Below are 18,078 nucleotides of genomic sequence, written 5' to 3'. Positions count from 1 at the left end.
CAAAAAAAGAAGACGGAAATAGTGATATAGCGGGGGAGAAAGTCACAGTAGAAGTACAGAAACATAAGTCAAAATTCGAAGAGGGACAGAGGTTAAAGTTCAGAGAAGTAAGGCAGTAGAGTAGATAAAAGACTTCGCACAGGAAGTGGAAGGAGGACTGGGGTCAGCCACTTCCTGTCTCTAGACAAAAAGGCCAGAACACTACAGGGGTGGCCTTGGTCTGTTTGCAGGCTTTTGCTCCAGCCAATCGCTAAAGCGTCATTTACAACTTACATACCTATGCAGAAACGCAATTAGTTACGCAAATTGGTGATCCTGCGTAGTGGAGTTATAAACTGCGTCGCTGCACACATTCGCCCATATTGGCTACCAATGTACGTAGAACGGCCGTGATTCAACTTATCAACGAGACATTGAATCAATTGTTAAAGAGCTGGTATAAAACACCTATACAATTCAACAGAGTGAGTTCTTGAGTTAATTCGCTGAAACAGGTTTAGTGCTTGGCTGGAACTAAAGCCCGGTTACATTGTAGTAGCCCTTCAGGACGAGGGTGGGTGCGCACTGATAGACTCAGGATGATCATAGAGTCGTGTTCATTAGGGCACACAACAGAAAACAGAAATTCATTATTGACGAGTCCAGGTAGGCCCTCGATGTTTTAGTCTGTTTTGTTCTGTTCCGTGGCCAAGGAATACGACCCATCAGAATAGATCCCATCGAGACTATGGGTTACACTGAACCACTCACCTTCACATAGAAAGGAGATGTACTATAGTGGACATTTAATAGAAAACGGTCAGTTATATAAACAATCTGGTAAAGCCAAATCCCCAACTGGACCACTGACTATGTCATGGTTTAAGTTCTTTAAACATTTTATGAGACCAGAAAGGACGTCAGTACTCACACACCATGCTCCAATTTTGCGCACAGTTGCAACTACTCTGCGACAGTGACTAAAAAACACAAACTAAATTAAAATACAACACTGCAGTTACTGTACCAACTACAAAACAGTCGGGTGGATGGCGTGAAAACTAATGCAAGATGACAAATCAAAATGTCTGTCGCTGTGCCTGTTTGGGAAATGCCCATATATGGACACAGATACGTCCAATCCCTTCCTCTTACTTGTCAATCAAAAAGCACAGGAGCTATATCTCCTCCCTCCCTTATGTATTGGCTGTGGACATTGAACACATGTAACATTGCTCTTGCTCAGTATTACACAAACAGTACAAAATCTCGTGAAAGGGAATCGCAATCTTTATTGTATAAAAAAAGCACTTGCATAACATTAACGTGTTTACCTGTTCAACAGGTTGCATTGATTAAGCGCATCATTCGACCTTGCCGTAAAACACACATGCATAGCCGGTGAGAGAGAGGACTAACTAGACAGAGCTAGTGGTGGGTCCTCCCTGTCCATGTAATCTCATCCATTGTGATCTAAAAGGCTAAATTGATCCCAAATCATTACTCCTACTCTGAGACGCTGCATGAATATATATGGGCCGTGATGATACTGCAATAACTGTCATTCACTTTCAAAGTGAATATGCATGCATACTACAAAAGAAAAAAGACCATTGGCAGAACTTGAGCATATAGGTTCCAATGCTAGTTCTGTCATTCAACATATTGGAAATCTCTTAGAAAAGGGTTAGCATGACTTGTGTTCAATAGTCATGCTGAATCTCTTTGAAACACTGCAAATCATTATACACATCATCTTTCTGTGCAAATGAAACAATCCACCACCTGAAGTTGTATCTGCATTTCTACACTATGGCTTCAGCAAGTATATCTTTGGGTTTTCTGTCACATAAAAATAGATCAAATGTAGCAGTAAAAATATCACATTGCCATACATTTAAATCTATAGAATGGGAAAAGCTTAGTGCAAAAATGTCACACAAGGCAATGTTAAATGTGTTCCCTGTCCACAGTGTTACTGTTACAGGCTGCTGTCAATCGTTACATAATTTTGACCTTTAAACTTTCAACCATGTTAGGGGTCATTGCTGTAGCGGCGAGTGGGTTCATGGAAGGGTCTGGCTACTGTATGTAAGTCAATCGGAACAGACTTTCGAGTAAGTAAACCATCCACAGTAAACTACTGGCTGTAGCCTCCCTACGGTGTCCCAAGGTTCATAACTCACAAATACTTCAACACGAGCTGCATTACAAAACATGTAATAAAGAGTATTAATGGATATAGATGTAAAGTAGTAGATAAACAAGTAAAAAATAAACTTCCTCTTTAATGGTCTAGGTTGTCTCTGAGATCCCCGTGTGGTGAGAGTTCTGCATATCCGTATCCAGAGGCAGGGAGAAACCACAGTCGGCCTGCGGTTCAGTCCATTTGAGTCCAAAAGACGGTGGTAGGGGAGTTATGTATACACACACACACACACACACACACACACACACACACACACACACACACACACACACACACACACACACACACACACACACACACACACACACACACACACACACACACACACACACACACACACACACACACACACACACACGTGTATATATATACATACACACACATACATACATACATACACACACATACATACATGTATACACATACATACATACATACATACATACATACATACATACACACACACACAATTTATCTTTTACAATTATACGAAAATGTCAAATTCAAACGTATCCTTATATTAAGTATAATTGTACATACTAAAATCTTATCCTTGTAAACAGTTTGCCCTTTTTGTCTCGTTTGAAAAATACATTCTAGTCAGACTGCACTTAAAGCGAGGCATATTATATATGTGGCAAACACTTTTTACAGAAAAATATACCAGGACTGTATATAGCAAAGACATTGAAAAATAATGCTCTGTGCAGAATGATAGACAGATCGATCTCTCCTCTTCATTTCTACCATGATTGTTAGTTTGGGTGTACGGCCACGTAGAGGGCTGTCATTGGGCCGGGTCACAGAGGGGAACATGGCTGTCAGGGGATGTACTGGTGTCATTGTACTAGAACCATACCAGCACAGTGCTAACAAGGTATTAGCATAGTAGTAGAACGGTACCAGTGCTGGCTCTGCCTCAAACACCAGGTGCAAATTCCTCAGAGTTGCATGTTGCCGGGGGGGAACGTCCGTTGTTGTGTGTAAACTCTCCCGGTGCTGCTCAGCATGGCGATCGGGCAGTTACCATGACGTGGGTTGCCCTGGCAAGGGTGTTCCTATGGCGTTGTGTAACCAATGTGTCTTGGTGATGGGTGTTGTCATGTCTGCAGTGCTGTTTGAGCACAGATTGAGTGGAGCGGTATGAACTGGAGACAGCCAGAACCCCCGAGCAGACCCTCTCAGGGTCCAAGAACATCAGCTGCTGTTCTAGGAAACAGCATCCCCATGTTTTAGAACGTGAGATGTTCCTGCTTGAGAATGTGTCCTGTTCTAGAACGTAGTCTCCACCTGTTCCACAATGTGTCCTGTTCTAGAACATGTATTTCTATAATACATGTTGTGTTCTAGAACATGTGCTCCTCTAGCTCCAAAATACATGTCCTGTTCTAGTACATGGGCTCCAAAAGGTTCCAGAGCAAAACTCCTGTTCTAGAACAGTTCCTTTTGCTCTGGAACATAATCCAATTGTCTTGCTCAGATTTGACCAGCTCTGGTCCAGAACTTCTGGAGCAAATGTGGCAGTGAGGAGGACAACCCATGAAGGATCAGGATCCAAGCACTAAGCACTGTCAATGAGTACGGATTGTCCTGCAGCCACCCTCTCTGTTGAAGACACCTGCTGCCCTCTCAGTCTGTGGCAGTCAGTAAGGGCCCTGTGGCAGAGTCAGATGGCTGTGTGTGTGCTGGTGTGAGGCTGTGGCAGCAACTGGGCAGAGGAAGGCTGGTGGGGGGGCCAGCGGTCTTTGAGCTGAAGGACTAGACACTGCACAGCTAATATACAGTTGAAGTCGGAAGTTTACATACACCTTAGCCAAATACATTTAAACTCCCGTTTTTCACAATTCCTGACATTTAATCCTAATAAATATTCCCTGTCTTAGGTCAGTTAGGATCACCACTTTATTTTAACAATGTGAAATGTCAGAATAATAATAGAGAGAATGATGTATTTCAGCTTTTATTTCTTTCATCACATTCCCAGTGGGTCAGAAGTTTACATGCACTCAATTAGTATTTGGTAGCATTGCCTTTAAATTGCTTAACTTGGGTCAAATGTTTTGGGTAGCCTTCCACAAGCTTCCCACAATAAGTTGGGTGAATTTTGGCCCATTCCTCCTGACAGAGCTGGTGTAACTGAGTCGGGTTTGTAGGCCTCCTTGCTCGCACACGCTTCTTCAGTTCTGCCCACACATTTTCTATAGGATTGAGGTCAAGGCTTTGTGATGGCCACTCCAATACCTTGACTTTGTTGTCCTTAAGCCATTTTGCCACAACTTTGGAAGTATGCTTGGGGTCATTGTCCATTTGGAAGACCCATTTGCGACCAAGCTTTAACTTCCTGACTGATGTCTTGAGATGTTGCTTCATTATACCAACATAATTTTCCTGCCTCATGATGCCATCTAGTTTGTGAAGTGCACCTGTCCCTTCTGCAGCAAAGCACCCCCACAACATGATGCTGCCACCCCCGTGCTTCACGGTTGGGATGTGGTTCTTCGGCTTGCAAGCCTCCCCCTTTTTCCTCCAAACATAACGATGGTCATTATGGCCTAACAGTTCTATTTTTGTTTCATCAGACCAGAGGACATTACTCCAAAAAGTACGATCTTTGTCCCCATGTGCAGTTGCAAACCGTCGTCTGGCTTTTTTATGGCGGTTTTGGAGCAGTAGCTTCTTCCTTGCTGAACGGCCTTTCAGGTTGTCGATTTAGGACTCGTTTTTACTGTGGATATAGATACTTTTGTACCTGTTTCCTCCAGCATCTTCACAAGGTCCTTTGCTGCTGTTCTGGGATTGATTTGCACTTTTCGCACCAAAGTACGTTCATCTCTAGGAGACAGAACGTGTCTCCTTCCTGAGCGGTATGACGGCGGCGTGGTCCCATGGTGTTTATACTTGCGTACTATTGTTTGTACAGATGAACGTGGTACCTTCAGGCATTTAAAAATTGCTCCAAAGATGAACCAGACTTGTGGAGGTCTTTTCTGAGGTCTTGGCTGATTTATTTTGATTTTCCCATGATGTCAAGCAAAGAGGCACTGAGTTTGAAGGTAGGCCTTGAAATACATCCACAGGTACACCACCAATTGATTCAAATGATCTCATTTAGCCTATCAGAAGCTTCTAAAGCCATGACATCATTTTCTGGAATTTTACAAGCTGTTTAAAGGCACAGTCAACTTAGTGTATGTAAACTTCTGACCCACTGGAATTGTGATACAGTGAATTATAAGTGAAATAATCTGTCTGTAAACAATTGTTGGAAAAATTACTTGTGTCATGCACAAAGTCGATGTCCTTACCGACTTGCCAAAACTATAGTTTGTTAACAAGAGATTTGTGGAGTGGTTGAAAAATGAGTTTTAATGACTCCAACCTAAGTGTATGTAAACTTCCAACTTCAACTGTATATAGGTGGAGGAACACTATAGGAACGTTATAGTAACGTTATAGTAATGCTCAGTGCTGATGTAATGTTGGTAAAAAAAAAAAAAAAGAATATCAATCAATGGTACATCAGTCCATCCGTTCCAAATGACTATGCACAACGTAGGTATGAGCGTGTGTGTGGCATTTACATGTGAAGCCCATGTAAACAGTGATTGTACACAAGTCTATTCCTCTGAAATAGTGTGTTTGTGTAAATGCCTTAAAAAACAGCATACGCATGCTGCTGGATATGCATGCCATGAGTGTGTGAGGGAGGTGGGGATCATTCAAGTTTAACCAGGTTTAACCCACGCTACCTGGCCAATACAGTCTGCGTGTGTATGTGTGCGTGCCCGATTACAGTCTGTCGCTGCGGAAACTGTCCTCCACCGAGGGGTCAGAGAGCACCATGTCGGGGTCACTGAGCATGTTCAGACCGTCCAGGCTCAAGGGCTCGATGCGCAGCTCATGCTCCAGTGGGAAGCTCACCTCCGAGTCGAAACAGTCAGCCATGTTGCCGGCCGACATGGCACTGCTGATGTCCTTGGAATGATTGGGGTTGGAGTCATCTATGTTGGGATGTAGAAAGAGATGGAGGGGAGACAGGGAGAAAAAGGGAGAAAGTTCAGGAGAGAGGGGATAAAGAGAGGAAGTTAGTGACTCAAGTTATTGAAACTTCCACTCCTCACAGCCACACACACACTCCCTGGTCTACCAGTCGGTATGACGCTGGGCACCCCTCCACCTACCGTACCAGTCGGTATGACGCTGGGCACCCCTCCACCTACCGTATCAGTCGGTATGACGCTGGGCACCCCTCCACCTACCGTATCAGTCGGTATGACGCTGGGCACCCCTCCACCTACCGTATCAGTCGGTATGACGCTGGGCACCCCTCCACCTACCGTACCAGTCGGTATGACGCTGGGCACCCCTCCACCTACCGTACCAGTCGGTATGACGCTGGGCACCCCTCCACCTACCGTACCAGTCGGTATGATGCTGGGCACCCCTCCACCTACCGTACCAGTCGGTATGATGCTGGGCACCCCTCCACCTACCGTACCAGTCGGTATGATGCTGGGCACCCCTCCACCTACCGTACCAGTCGGTATGACGCTGGGCACCCCTCCACCTACCGTACCAGTCGGTATGATGCTGGGCACCCTTCCACCTACCGTACCAGTCGGTATGATGCTGGGCACCCCTCCACCTACCGTATCAGTCGGTATGATGCTGGGCACCCCTCCACCTACCGTACCAGTCGGTATGATGCTGGGCACCCTTCCACCTACCGTATCAGTCGGTATGATGCTGGGCACCCCTCCACCTACCGTACCAGTCGGTATGATGCTGGGCACCCCTCCACCTACCGTACCAGTCGGTATGATGCTGGGCACCCCTCCACCTACCGTACCAGTCTGTATGATATTGGGCACCCCTCCACCTACCGTATCAGTCTGTATGATGCTGGGCACCCCTCCACCTACCAGTCTGTATGATATTAGGCACCCCTCCACCTACCGTACCAGTCGGTATGATATTGGGCACCCCTCCACCTACCGTACCAGTCGGTATGATATTAGGCACCCCTCCACCTACCGTACCAGTCGGTATGATATTGGGCACCCCTCCACCTACCAGTCGGTATGACATTGGGCACCCCTCCACCTACCGTACCAGTCGGTATGACATTGGGCACCCCTCCACCTACCAGTCAGTATGACATTGGGCACCCCTCCACCTACCAGTCGGTATGATATTGGGCACCCCTCCACCTACCAGTCAGTATGACATTGGGCACACCTCCACCTACCAGTCAGTATGACATTGGGCACCCCTCCACCTACCAGTCAGTATGATATTGGGCACCCCTCCACCTACCAGTCAGTATGACATTGGGCACCCCTCCACCTACCAGTCAGTATGACATTGGGCACCCCTCCACCTACCAGTCAGTATGATATTGGGCACCCCTCCACCTACCAGTCAGTATGACATTAGGCACCCCTCCACCTACCAGTCAGTATGATATTGGGCACCCCTCCACCTACCAGTCAGTATGACATTGGGCACCCCTCCACCTACCAGTCAGTATGATATTGGGCACCCCTCCACCTACCAGTCAGTATGACATTGGGCACCCCTCCACCTACCAGTCAGTATGATATTGGGCACCCCTCCACCTACCAGTCGGTATGATATTAGGCACCCCTCCACCTACCAGTCAGTATGACATTGGGCACACCTCCACCTACCAGTCAGTATGATATTGGGCACCCCTCCACCTACCAGTCAGTATGATATTGGGCACCCCTCCACCTACCAGTCAGTATGACATTGGGCACCCCTCCACCTACCAGTCAGTATGATATTGGGCACCCCTCCGCCTACCAGTCAGTATGATATTGGGCACCCCTCCACCTACCAGTCAGTATGACATTGGGCACCCCTCCACCTACCAGTCAGTATGATATTGGGCACCCCTCCACCTACCAGTCAGTATGATATTGGGCACCCCTCCACCTACCAGTCAGTATGACATTGGGCACCCCTCCACCTACCAGTCAGTATGACATTGGGCACCCCTCCACCTACCAGTCAGTATAATATTGGGCACCCCTCCACTGCAGTTGTAGTTGTTGTTGGGTCTCATCTGCTGCAGCTGGTCCTGCAAGTTGCCATGGCTCCCACCCAGGCCCATGAGGGCGGCCTGCGAGCAGTATAGGGGCGAGGAAGAGGGCGAGGATGGGTCGAAACACGAACCCCCTGCAATTTGGCTCATGGCACTCTCCAACATGCTGAACTGGTCCAACTGAAGAGGAGGCAGGAAGAGATAGAGGAGGGAGGGGAGGGGAGAGAGAGAAAAGAGATGGTGGTGATGGGGGGGGGGGGGGGGGGGGGGGCAAAGGTCAAACACAACCATTCCAAATGACCAACCAATGACCAAACCAAGCATACTCTTGTGCGGACTTGGTTCCCTACTCCACAGCACATGATATTTCATAGAACTACAAATATCTGGTCGCCACAATTACACCCCTAAAACTTCTACCCATCAATTAAGACATTTTAAAGAGATTGTTTGAGAACTATCATTTAGTATTTTGCGCATTAGTCCACTGTTAATACAGTGCCAAAATGTTGTGCTTGTCAGCAGTCAAGTTTTCAAGAAGCAGCACTTTCTGAACAGTGCAAAAACAGTGCTGATGCAATTTGTGCAATTTTCGAGTAAACTATCCCTTTAATTCACTTTGGCAGGCCTAAACCCATCACTGAACTAAAAAAAAAAATCAGATACTAACTGTGAATGAAGGAATGAAGTCCTTTCCGGAGGATCCTTCTCTAGAGCCTTCTCCCTGGTGGTTTACCTGGTAGGACAGTGCCTTGGCCTGGCGACTGGAGAACTGTGGGTCCATGAACGGGTCATTGAAGAACGCCGCCATGTTGTTATGCTGTGGGAAGAAGAGGGAGAGATTGAGAGAGAAATGTGGAGACAGATGAAGACAGATGGAGAGATGGATTAGGAGGAGACAGATGGAGAGGTGGATTAGGAGGAGACAGATGGAGAGATGGATTAGGAGGAGACAGATGGAGAGATGGATTAGGAGGAGACAGATGGAGAGGTGGATTAGGTGGAGACAGATGAAGAGGTGGAGTAGGAGGAGACAGATGAAGAGGTGGATTAGGAGAAGACAGATGAAGAGGTGGAGTAGGAGGAGACAGATGAAGAGGTGGAGTAGGAGGAGACAGATGAAGAGGTGGATTAGGTGGAGACAGATGAAGAGGTGGAGTAGGAGGAGACAGATGAAGAGGTGGATTAGGAGAAGACAGATGAAGAGGTGGAGTAGGAGGAGACAGATGAAGAGGTGGATTAGGAGGAGACAGATGAAGAGATAGAAGAGATGAATTAGGAGACGACAGATGAAGAGGTGGAGTAGGAGGAGACAGATGGAGAGATGGATTAGGAGGAGACAGATGGAGAGATGGATTAGGAGGAGACAGATGGAGAGATGGATTAGGAGGAGACAGATGGAGAGATGGATTAGGAGGAGACAGATGGAGAGATGGATTAGGAGGAGACAGATGGAGAGGTGGATTAGGTGGAGACAGATGAAGAGGTGGAGTAGGAGGAGACAGATGAAGAGGTGGATTAGGAGAAGACAGATGAAGAGGTGGAGTAGGAGGAGACAGATGAAGAGGTGGAGTAGGAGGAGACAGATGAAGAGGTGGATTAGGTGGAGACAGATGAAGAGGTGGAGTAGGAGGAGACAGATGAAGAGGTGGATTAGGAGAAGACAGATGAAGAGGTGGAGTAGGAGGAGACAGATGAAGAGGTGGAGTAGGAGGAGACAGATGAAGAGGTGGATTAGGAGGAGACAGATGAAGAGATAGAAGAGATGAATTAGGAGACGACAGATGAAGAGGTGGAGTAGGAGGAGACAGATGGAGAGATGGATTAGGAGGAGACAGATGGAGAGATGGAGTAGGAGGAGACAGATGGAGAGATGGATTAGGAGGAGACAGATGGAGAGATGGATTAGGAGGAGACAGATGGAGAGATGGATTAGGAGGAGACAGATGGAGAGATGGATTAGGAGGAGACAGATGGAGAGATGGATTAGGAGGAGACAGATGGAGAGATGGATTAGGAGGAGACAGATGGAGAGATGGATTAGGAGGAGACAGATGGAGAGATGGATTAGGAGGAGACAGATGGAGAGATGGATTAGGAGGAGACAGATGGAGAGATGGATTAGGAGGAGACAGATGGAGAGGTGGATTAGGAGGAGACAGATGAAGAGGTGGATTAGGAGAAGACAGATGAAGAGGTGGAGTAGGAGGAGACAGATGAAGAGGTGGAGTAGGAGGAGACAGATGAAGAGGTGGATTAGGTGGAGACAGATGAAGAGGTGGAGTAGGAGGAGACAGATGAAGAGGTGGATTAGGAGAAGACAGATGAAGAGGTGGAGTAGGAGGAGACAGATGAAGAGGTGGAGTAGGAGGAGACAGATGAAGAGGTGGATTAGGAGGAGACAGATGAAGAGATAGAAGAGATGAATTAGGAGACGACAGATGAAGAGATAGAAGAGATGAATTAGGAGGAGACAGATGAAGAGATAGAAGAGATGAATTAGGAGGAGACAGATGAAGAGATAGAAGAGATGAATTAGGAGACGACAGATGAAGAGATAGAAGAGATGAATTAGGAGGAGACAGATGAAGAGATAGAAGAGATGAATTAGGAGGAGACAGATGAAGAGATAGAAGAGATGAATTAGGAGGAGACAGATGAAGAGATAGAAGAGATGAATTAGGAGACGACAGATGAAGAGATAGAAGAGATGAATTAGGAGACGACAGAGTGGACAGTGCTCTGAGAGTTTAGTTACCAGGTTTAATGCAGTGATTTACCAAGTTAGTTACATTTAACTGCCGACAAATCGCTCTAATAGAGCACCGCTACCATGTAGTGCATTTCTTTTGAACCCTACCCATAAGGCTCTGGTTAGAAGTAGTGCACTGTGTAGGGAATAGGATTCCATTTGTGATGCAACCAAGGATGTTTTTAGTTCTTTAGAATTTGGGTCTGCTTCCTTCCTTCCACGAATTTGGTGTTTATCAACCACAGACTACAGAGTTAGACAAATAACATTTGGGTTCCAGGAAATGGTTGAGTCTAGTGGCTGTGTGTGTGTGTGTGTGTGTGTGTGTGTGTGTGTGTGGAGTGGTACTGAAGCAGAAAAATATCCCTGTCTCCTTATCAGAGCACGCCAACAGTCTCTGACATTAGACACTAGGCCAGCAACAGAAGTGTATGAGACATACAACATTGGGGCATAGACTCAGAGATACTATCTGCATATACAAGTGTTTCCCTAAATGGATACGCCGTTCAAAGGGATGATTTTTCAACTAATCTAGGCTGTAGTACACTTCTCTAAACAGATTTTGGATATGCATTTGGCTTAAGAACACAGACATATCCAAACACACAAACACTTACACCAGAGTTGAAGTCCAGAGAGATGTTCTGTAGAGGGGACACTGGCTGCTGCTGCTGTTGATGATGATGATGACGTTGTTGCTGGCGTTGTTGTTGTTGTCCCATTGAATGCTGGGACTGTTGGTGTAGCTGTTGGTAGAGTGGGTAGGGAGGGGGAGGTTCCATTGGCAAGCTGCTGGTGTCCAAGGCAACCCCCTGAAAAAAAGACGAAAGGAAAGAGGGAGGATTAGAGGGAGGACGGGTGGGTAGGAGGGAGGGTTAGAGGGAGAGAGGGTGGGAGGGAGGGTTAGAGGGAGAGAGGGAGGGAGGGTTAGAGTGAGAGGGGGTCATGTCAGATTTAAGAAAAGGAGAACGGAGGGATGCAATTAGAGTAATCAAAAGATGCACTAGTATTTGGCTGCGTATCAGGTTAGCCTTAAACCACTGAGGACTTTCCCCAAAAATACACTGTACATGAAGCTGCCAGGTTTCCCTCCCAACAAGGGCTTTCTAACCTCAAGGGTCTTTCCTGGTTACAGAAAGAAAGGGCTCGACATTCTCACTGGCCCATGGAGGATTTGGACACCATGTGGGCTAGTCAATTATCCACGCCAATGGTCCACTTGGGTGACTGAAAGCATCATGATAAAGGTCATCTGCAGTCTATAAAATGTACTAATAAATAAAACACTTCTTAAATGTAAATAAATCCATCTAAATTTAAACTTAAATCTATTTGTTTTTTATTAAAAAAATAAATAAAAATAAACCTGATTCCCAAAGCTGTTAGTTTGCTAGTTCGTGTATCTTATCGAATGCTGTTATGCACACAGTTGGAGCTTAATATCACCTACTTGTTGGCCAGCAAGAAATCCGTTTAGCACGCTACTCTCAAACTCTGACAGCTGGTTGCTGTCAGCGAGCAGCTACAATATGAAAGACCGAAGAACGACAAGTATAGTGGTAGGAAAGGCGTTTTAAGTTAATTAATATAAGTTAATTACATTACTATAAGTTACTATACGTTAACTATTCCTTTAATTTGTTTAATATCCACTGGGAAATGCTTAGGCAAACAATGAGTATGCTAATCAGGTTTTAAGAATATAATTTATTCACATTTTATTGTGTTACGAAGTGGGATTAAAAAAGATTTGTCATTTTTTGTCAACAACTTACACAACATACTGTAATGTCAAAGTGGAAGAAAAATTCTAACATTTAAGATGAACAAAAATGTAATAAATAAAATAGATGTTGCATAAGTATTCAGCTGTGAGTCTTCTTGGGTAAGTCTCTAAGAGTTTTGCACATCTGGATTGTACAATATTTGCGTACTATTTTCTAAATTCTTCAAGCTCTGTCAAGATGTTGGGGGTCATGGCTAGACAGCAATTTTCAAGTCTTGCCATAGTATTTCAAGCAGATTTCAAATCAAAACTAACTAGGCTACTTAGGAACATTCACTGTGTTCTTGGTAGGCAACTCCAGTGTAGATTTGGCTTTGTGTTGTAGGTTATTGTCCTGTTGAATGGTGAATTCCTCTCCCAGTGTCTGGTGTAAAGCAGACTGAAGCAGGTTTTGCTCTAGGATAGGATATGGCTAGGATTTTTGCCTAGCCATATCCCGTTTCTTTTTATCCTGAAAAACTCCATAGCATTTGCCGATGTCAAACATACCCATACCATGATGCAGCAATCACCATGCTTGAAAATAAGGAGGCAATTACTCAGTGATGTGTTGGATTTGCACCAAACATAAGGCTTTGCATTTAATCCAAAAAGTGTATTTCTTTGACAATATATTTTTGCAGTTTTATTTTAGTGCCTTTAGTGCATATCTTGTATATGAGTTTTTTCTTTTCACTGTCATTGAGGTTATTATTATGGAGTCACTACGATATTGTTGAGCCATCCTTAGTTCTCTCCCATCACAGCCATTGAACTCTGCAGCTGTTTTAAATCACCAACGGCCTCATGGTGACATCCCTGAGCAGTTTCACTCCTGTCCTGCGGCTCAGTTCAGAAGAATGACTGTATCTTTGATGTGTCTTGGTGGTTTAATAAATAATCCACAGCATAATTATTAACTTGACCATGCTTAAAGAGATATTCAATGTCTGATTTGTTATTGTTACCCATCTACCAATCACACTGCCCTTTATTATGAGTCTTTCGAAAAGCTCCCTGGTCTTTGTACTTGAATCTGTGCTTGAAATTCAACACTTGACTGAGGGACCTTACAGATGTTGTATGAATGAGGGAGAGAGGACGGGTTAGTCATTTAAAAACCATGTCAATCCCCATTATTTCAGTGAGTCCATGTAACTTTTTATTTGTGATTTGATTCGTTACTAAACGAAGGGGCTGAATACATATGCAACAACTATATTTGTTATAGAATTGATTACTTATTAATAAAAACATAAGATAATTTTGAGTGTATTGTTGACAAAAAAAGTACAATTTTAATCCCACTTTTAACACAAAACATGAAGAAATCCGAGGTGTCTGAATACCTTTGCAAGGCACTGCAAGTTAAGCACATTAATATACAAGTTAATTAGTATAAAATCATCCAAGAAGGCAAGAATGAGCATGCTAACATTAATTTTCTATAAAGTTTAGTAAGAAGCCTTGGTTTAATATTTGTGATGAGGAGTTCAGTCGTCACGTACTGATAGAATGAAAATGGACAAATGTAGCTTGCGGATTTAAAATCAGATTAAGATCAATTGTATTCAAGGTCGAACCGAAATTAGACTTCAGCTTTAACCCAACCCCTCCGAAAGACCCGCATACAGTTGAAGTTGGAAGTTTATATACACTTAGGTTGGAGTCATTAAAACTCGTTTTTCAACCACTCCACAAATCTCTTGTTAACAAACTATAGTTTTGGCAAGTCGGTTAGGACATCTACTTTGTGCATGACACAAGCCATTTTTCCAACAATTGTTTACAGACAGATTATTTCACTTATAATTCACTGTATCACAATTCCAGTGGGTCAGAAGTTTACATACACTGAGTTGACTGTGCCTTTAAACAGCTTGTAAAATTCCAGAAAATTATGTCATGGCATTAGAAGCTTCTGATAGGCTAAATGAGATCATTTGAATCAATTGGTGGTGTACCTGTGGATGTATTTCAAGGCCTACCTTCAAACTCAGTGCCTCTTTGCTTGACATCATGGGAAAATCAAATGAAATCAGCCAAGACCTCAGAAAAAAATTGTAGACCTCCACAAGTCTGGTTCATCCTTGGGAGCAATTTCCAAACGCCTGAAGGTATCACGTTCATCTGTACAAACAATAGTACGCAAGTATGAACACCATGGGACCACGCAGCCGTCATACTGCTCAGGAAGGAGACACGTTCTGTCTCCTAGAGATGAACGTACTTTGGTGCGAAAAGTGCAAATCAATCACAGAACAGCAGCAAAGGACCTTGTGAAGATGCTGGAGGAAACAGGTACAAAGGTATCTATATCCACAGTAAAACAAGTCCTATATCAATATAACTTGAAAGGCCGTTCAGCAAGGAAGAAGCCACTGCTCCAAAACCGCCATAAAAAAGCCAGACGGTTTGCAACTGCACATGGGGACAAAGATCCTACATTGTGGAGAAATGTCCTCTGGTCTGATGAAACAAAAATAGAACTGTTTGGCCATAATGACCATCGTTAGTGTTTGGAGGAAAAAGGGGGACGCTTGCAAGCCGAAGAACACCATCCCAACCGTGAAGCACGGGGGTGGCAGCATCATGTTGTTGGGGTGCTTTGCTGAAGGAGGGACAGGTGCACTTCACAAACTAGATGGCATCATGAGGATGAAAATGATGTGGATATATTGAAGCAACATCTCAAGACATCAGTCAGGAAGTTAAAGCTTGGTGGCAAATGGGTCTTCCAAATGGACAATGACCCCAAGCATACTTCCAAAGTTGTGGCAAAATGGCTTAAGGACAACAAAGTCAAGGTATTGGAGGGGCCATCACAAAGCCTTGACCTCAATCCTATAGAAAATGTGTGGGCAGAACTGAAAAGGCATGTGCGAGCAAGGCCTACAAACCTGACTCAGTTACACCAGCTCTGTCAGGAGGAAAATTCACCCAACTTATTGTGGGAAGCTTGTGGAAGGCTACCCGAAACGTTTGACCCAAGTTAAACAATTTAAAGGCAATGCTACCAAATACTAATTGAGCATATGTAAACTTCTGACCCACTGGGAATGTGATGAAAGAAATAAAAGCTGAAATAAATCATTTTCTCTATTATTATTCTGACATTTCACATTCTTAAAATAAATTGGTGATCCTAACTGACCTAAGACAGGGAATTTTTACTAGGATTAAATGTCAGGAATTGTGAAAAACTGAGTTTAAATGCATTTGGCGTATGTAAACTTCTGACTTCAACTGTATACAGGTTGGAGTGATTTGAGCAGAGGGCTGCCACACTGGGCACCCGTGAAGCAGTTGTTTTCGGGGGTTAAGTGCCTTGCTTAATGGCACAGCGGCAGGATTTGATACCAGCAACCCTCCAGTTGCCAGCTCACTTCCTGACAGATTATTTCTGTCAGACCCGGGATTTGAACTGGCAACCATCCGGTTGCTGGCTTGCCTGTCTAACCGGGGACAGCGAGGTGTGTGTATAGCTAAGTAAGTAGTGAGGTGTGTGTGTGTCTGTGTATTGTGAAGGTAAGTATGACTAAACTCAGAAAAAAATGTAAACGTCCCTTTTTCAGGACCCTGTCTTTCAAAGATAATTTGTAAAAATCCAAATAACTTTACAGATCTTCATTGCAAAGGGTTTAAATACTGTTCCCATGCTTGTTCAATGAACCATAAACAATGAATGAACATGCACCTGTGGAACGGTCGTTAAGACACTAACAGCTTACAGACAGTAGGCAATTAAGGTCACAGTAATGAAAACTTAGGACACTAAAGAGGCCTTTCTACTGACTCTAAAAAACACCAAAAGAAAGATGCCCAGGGTCCCTGCTTATCTGCGTGAACGTGCCTTAGGCATGCTGCAAGGAGGCATGAGGACTGCAGATGTGGCCAGGGCAATAAATTACAATGTCCATACTGCGAGACGCCTAAGACAGCGCTACAGGGAGACAGGCTGGACAGCTGATCGTCCTCGCAGTGGCAGACCACCTGTAACAACACCTGCACAGGATCGGTACATCTGAACATCACACCTGCGGGACAGGTACAGGATGGCAACAACTGCCCGAGTTACACCAGGAACACACAATCCCTCCATCAGTGCTCACTGTCTGCAATAGGCTGAGAGAGGCTGGACTTAAAGCTTATAGGCCTATTGTAAGGCAGGTCCTCACCAGACATCACCGGCAACAACGTCGCCTATGGGCACAAACCCACCGTCGCTGGACCTGCTGCAGTACCTGATGCACTGCAGTACTTAATGCAGCTAGCTGGTGGCCACACCAGATACTGACTAACTTTTGATTTTGACCCCCCCTTTGTTCAGGGACACATTATTCCATTTCTGTTAGCACATGTCTGTGGAACTTGTTCAGTTTATGTCTCAGTTGTTGAATCTTGTTATGTTCATACAAATATTTACACATGTTAAGTTTGCTGAAAATAAACGCAGTTGACAGTGAGAGGACGTTTCTTTTTTTCCCCCCCTGAGTTTATGTGTGTGTGTACCTGTGTGATGGGGGACAGTGAGGGCGACATTGTGGGAGACAGCTGCTTAGAAAGCCCCCGCCGTTGCTCGGTGCCGGGTGACAGAGTGAGGGGGCTGATGGGAGCCGGGCGGCGGCGAGGCGAGCTGCTCATGGCTCCCTGCGGAGGGTTGGAGAGGGACGTCAGACGGAGGGACGAGTGGATGGAGGGATTGCTGAGGGACGAGTGCAGCTGGGAGTTTTGGAGAGAGTTCTGGATGGAAGGATTGCTCAGAGAGGACGAGAGACCTGGAAGAAAGAAGGGAGGGACAGAAGGCTTTTGAGTCACACATTCAGACCACAGACTATTATTAACAGTTTGGAGGATTTAATTCCCCAAGAGTGTGGGACATTTCCTAATGTCCCTCCTCTGCACCAGGTCATGTATCAGTAGTATGCAGCATTGTTATCAGGTGTGCCTACACACACACAGTAGTCATTTAGCAAAGAGACTTACAGGAGCAATTAGGGTTAAGTGTCTTGCTCAAGGGCACAGACAGATTTTTCACCTAGTTTCACCTAGCAACTTTCGGTTACTAGCCCAATGCTCTTAACCGCTAGGGTACCTTACACACACACACACACGTTGTATTAAATACAAAGATCTCCACACACTGATTCATCAGAGGAAGAATTGATTCTAAAAAAATGTACTTATTTTTGTGATTGCTTCCATTTCTGAATGGTTTGCATTAGCACTATGTGCAAATGCATTTCATCATGCCAATAAACTCATTATGTTTATTAAAGTGGCAATCTGCAATTACTACATCA

The 18,078-nt window shown here is 44.7% G+C and overlaps 1 protein-coding gene across 2 annotated transcripts in view; it reads right to left on the bottom strand.

Annotated features, from left to right (window-relative positions):
• Window positions 1-1,248: 1,248 nt before the first annotated feature.
• The window catches only part of LOC106572427 (CREB-regulated transcription coactivator 3), a 35,175-nt gene continuing 18,345 nt past the window's right edge, over window positions 1,249-18,078 (bottom strand). The window contains exons 3-7 of one of the 2 annotated variants that reach the window (XM_082957895.1): window positions 17,288-17,553; window positions 11,628-11,822; window positions 8,926-9,075; window positions 8,219-8,435; window positions 1,249-6,189 (exon numbers count right to left, since the gene is read on the bottom strand). In XM_082957895.1, coding sequence (XP_082814021.1) covers window positions 5,978-6,189; window positions 8,219-8,435; window positions 8,926-9,075; window positions 11,628-11,822; window positions 17,288-17,553 — 1,040 coding nt within the window. In that variant the 3' untranslated portion in view covers window positions 1,249-5,977. The remainder of the gene's footprint in view (window positions 6,190-8,218; window positions 8,436-8,925; window positions 9,076-11,627; window positions 11,823-17,287; window positions 17,554-18,078) is intronic. The other variant, XM_082957896.1, reaches the window with a different exon arrangement.

The sequence above is a fragment of the Salmo salar genome, chromosome 11 (genome assembly GCF_965601325.2).
Source record: "Salmo salar chromosome 11, fSalSal1, whole genome shotgun sequence".
Taxonomy (NCBI): Eukaryota; Metazoa; Chordata; class Actinopteri; order Salmoniformes; family Salmonidae; genus Salmo; species Salmo salar.
This window is presented reverse-complemented; position numbering and strand designations above follow the sequence as displayed.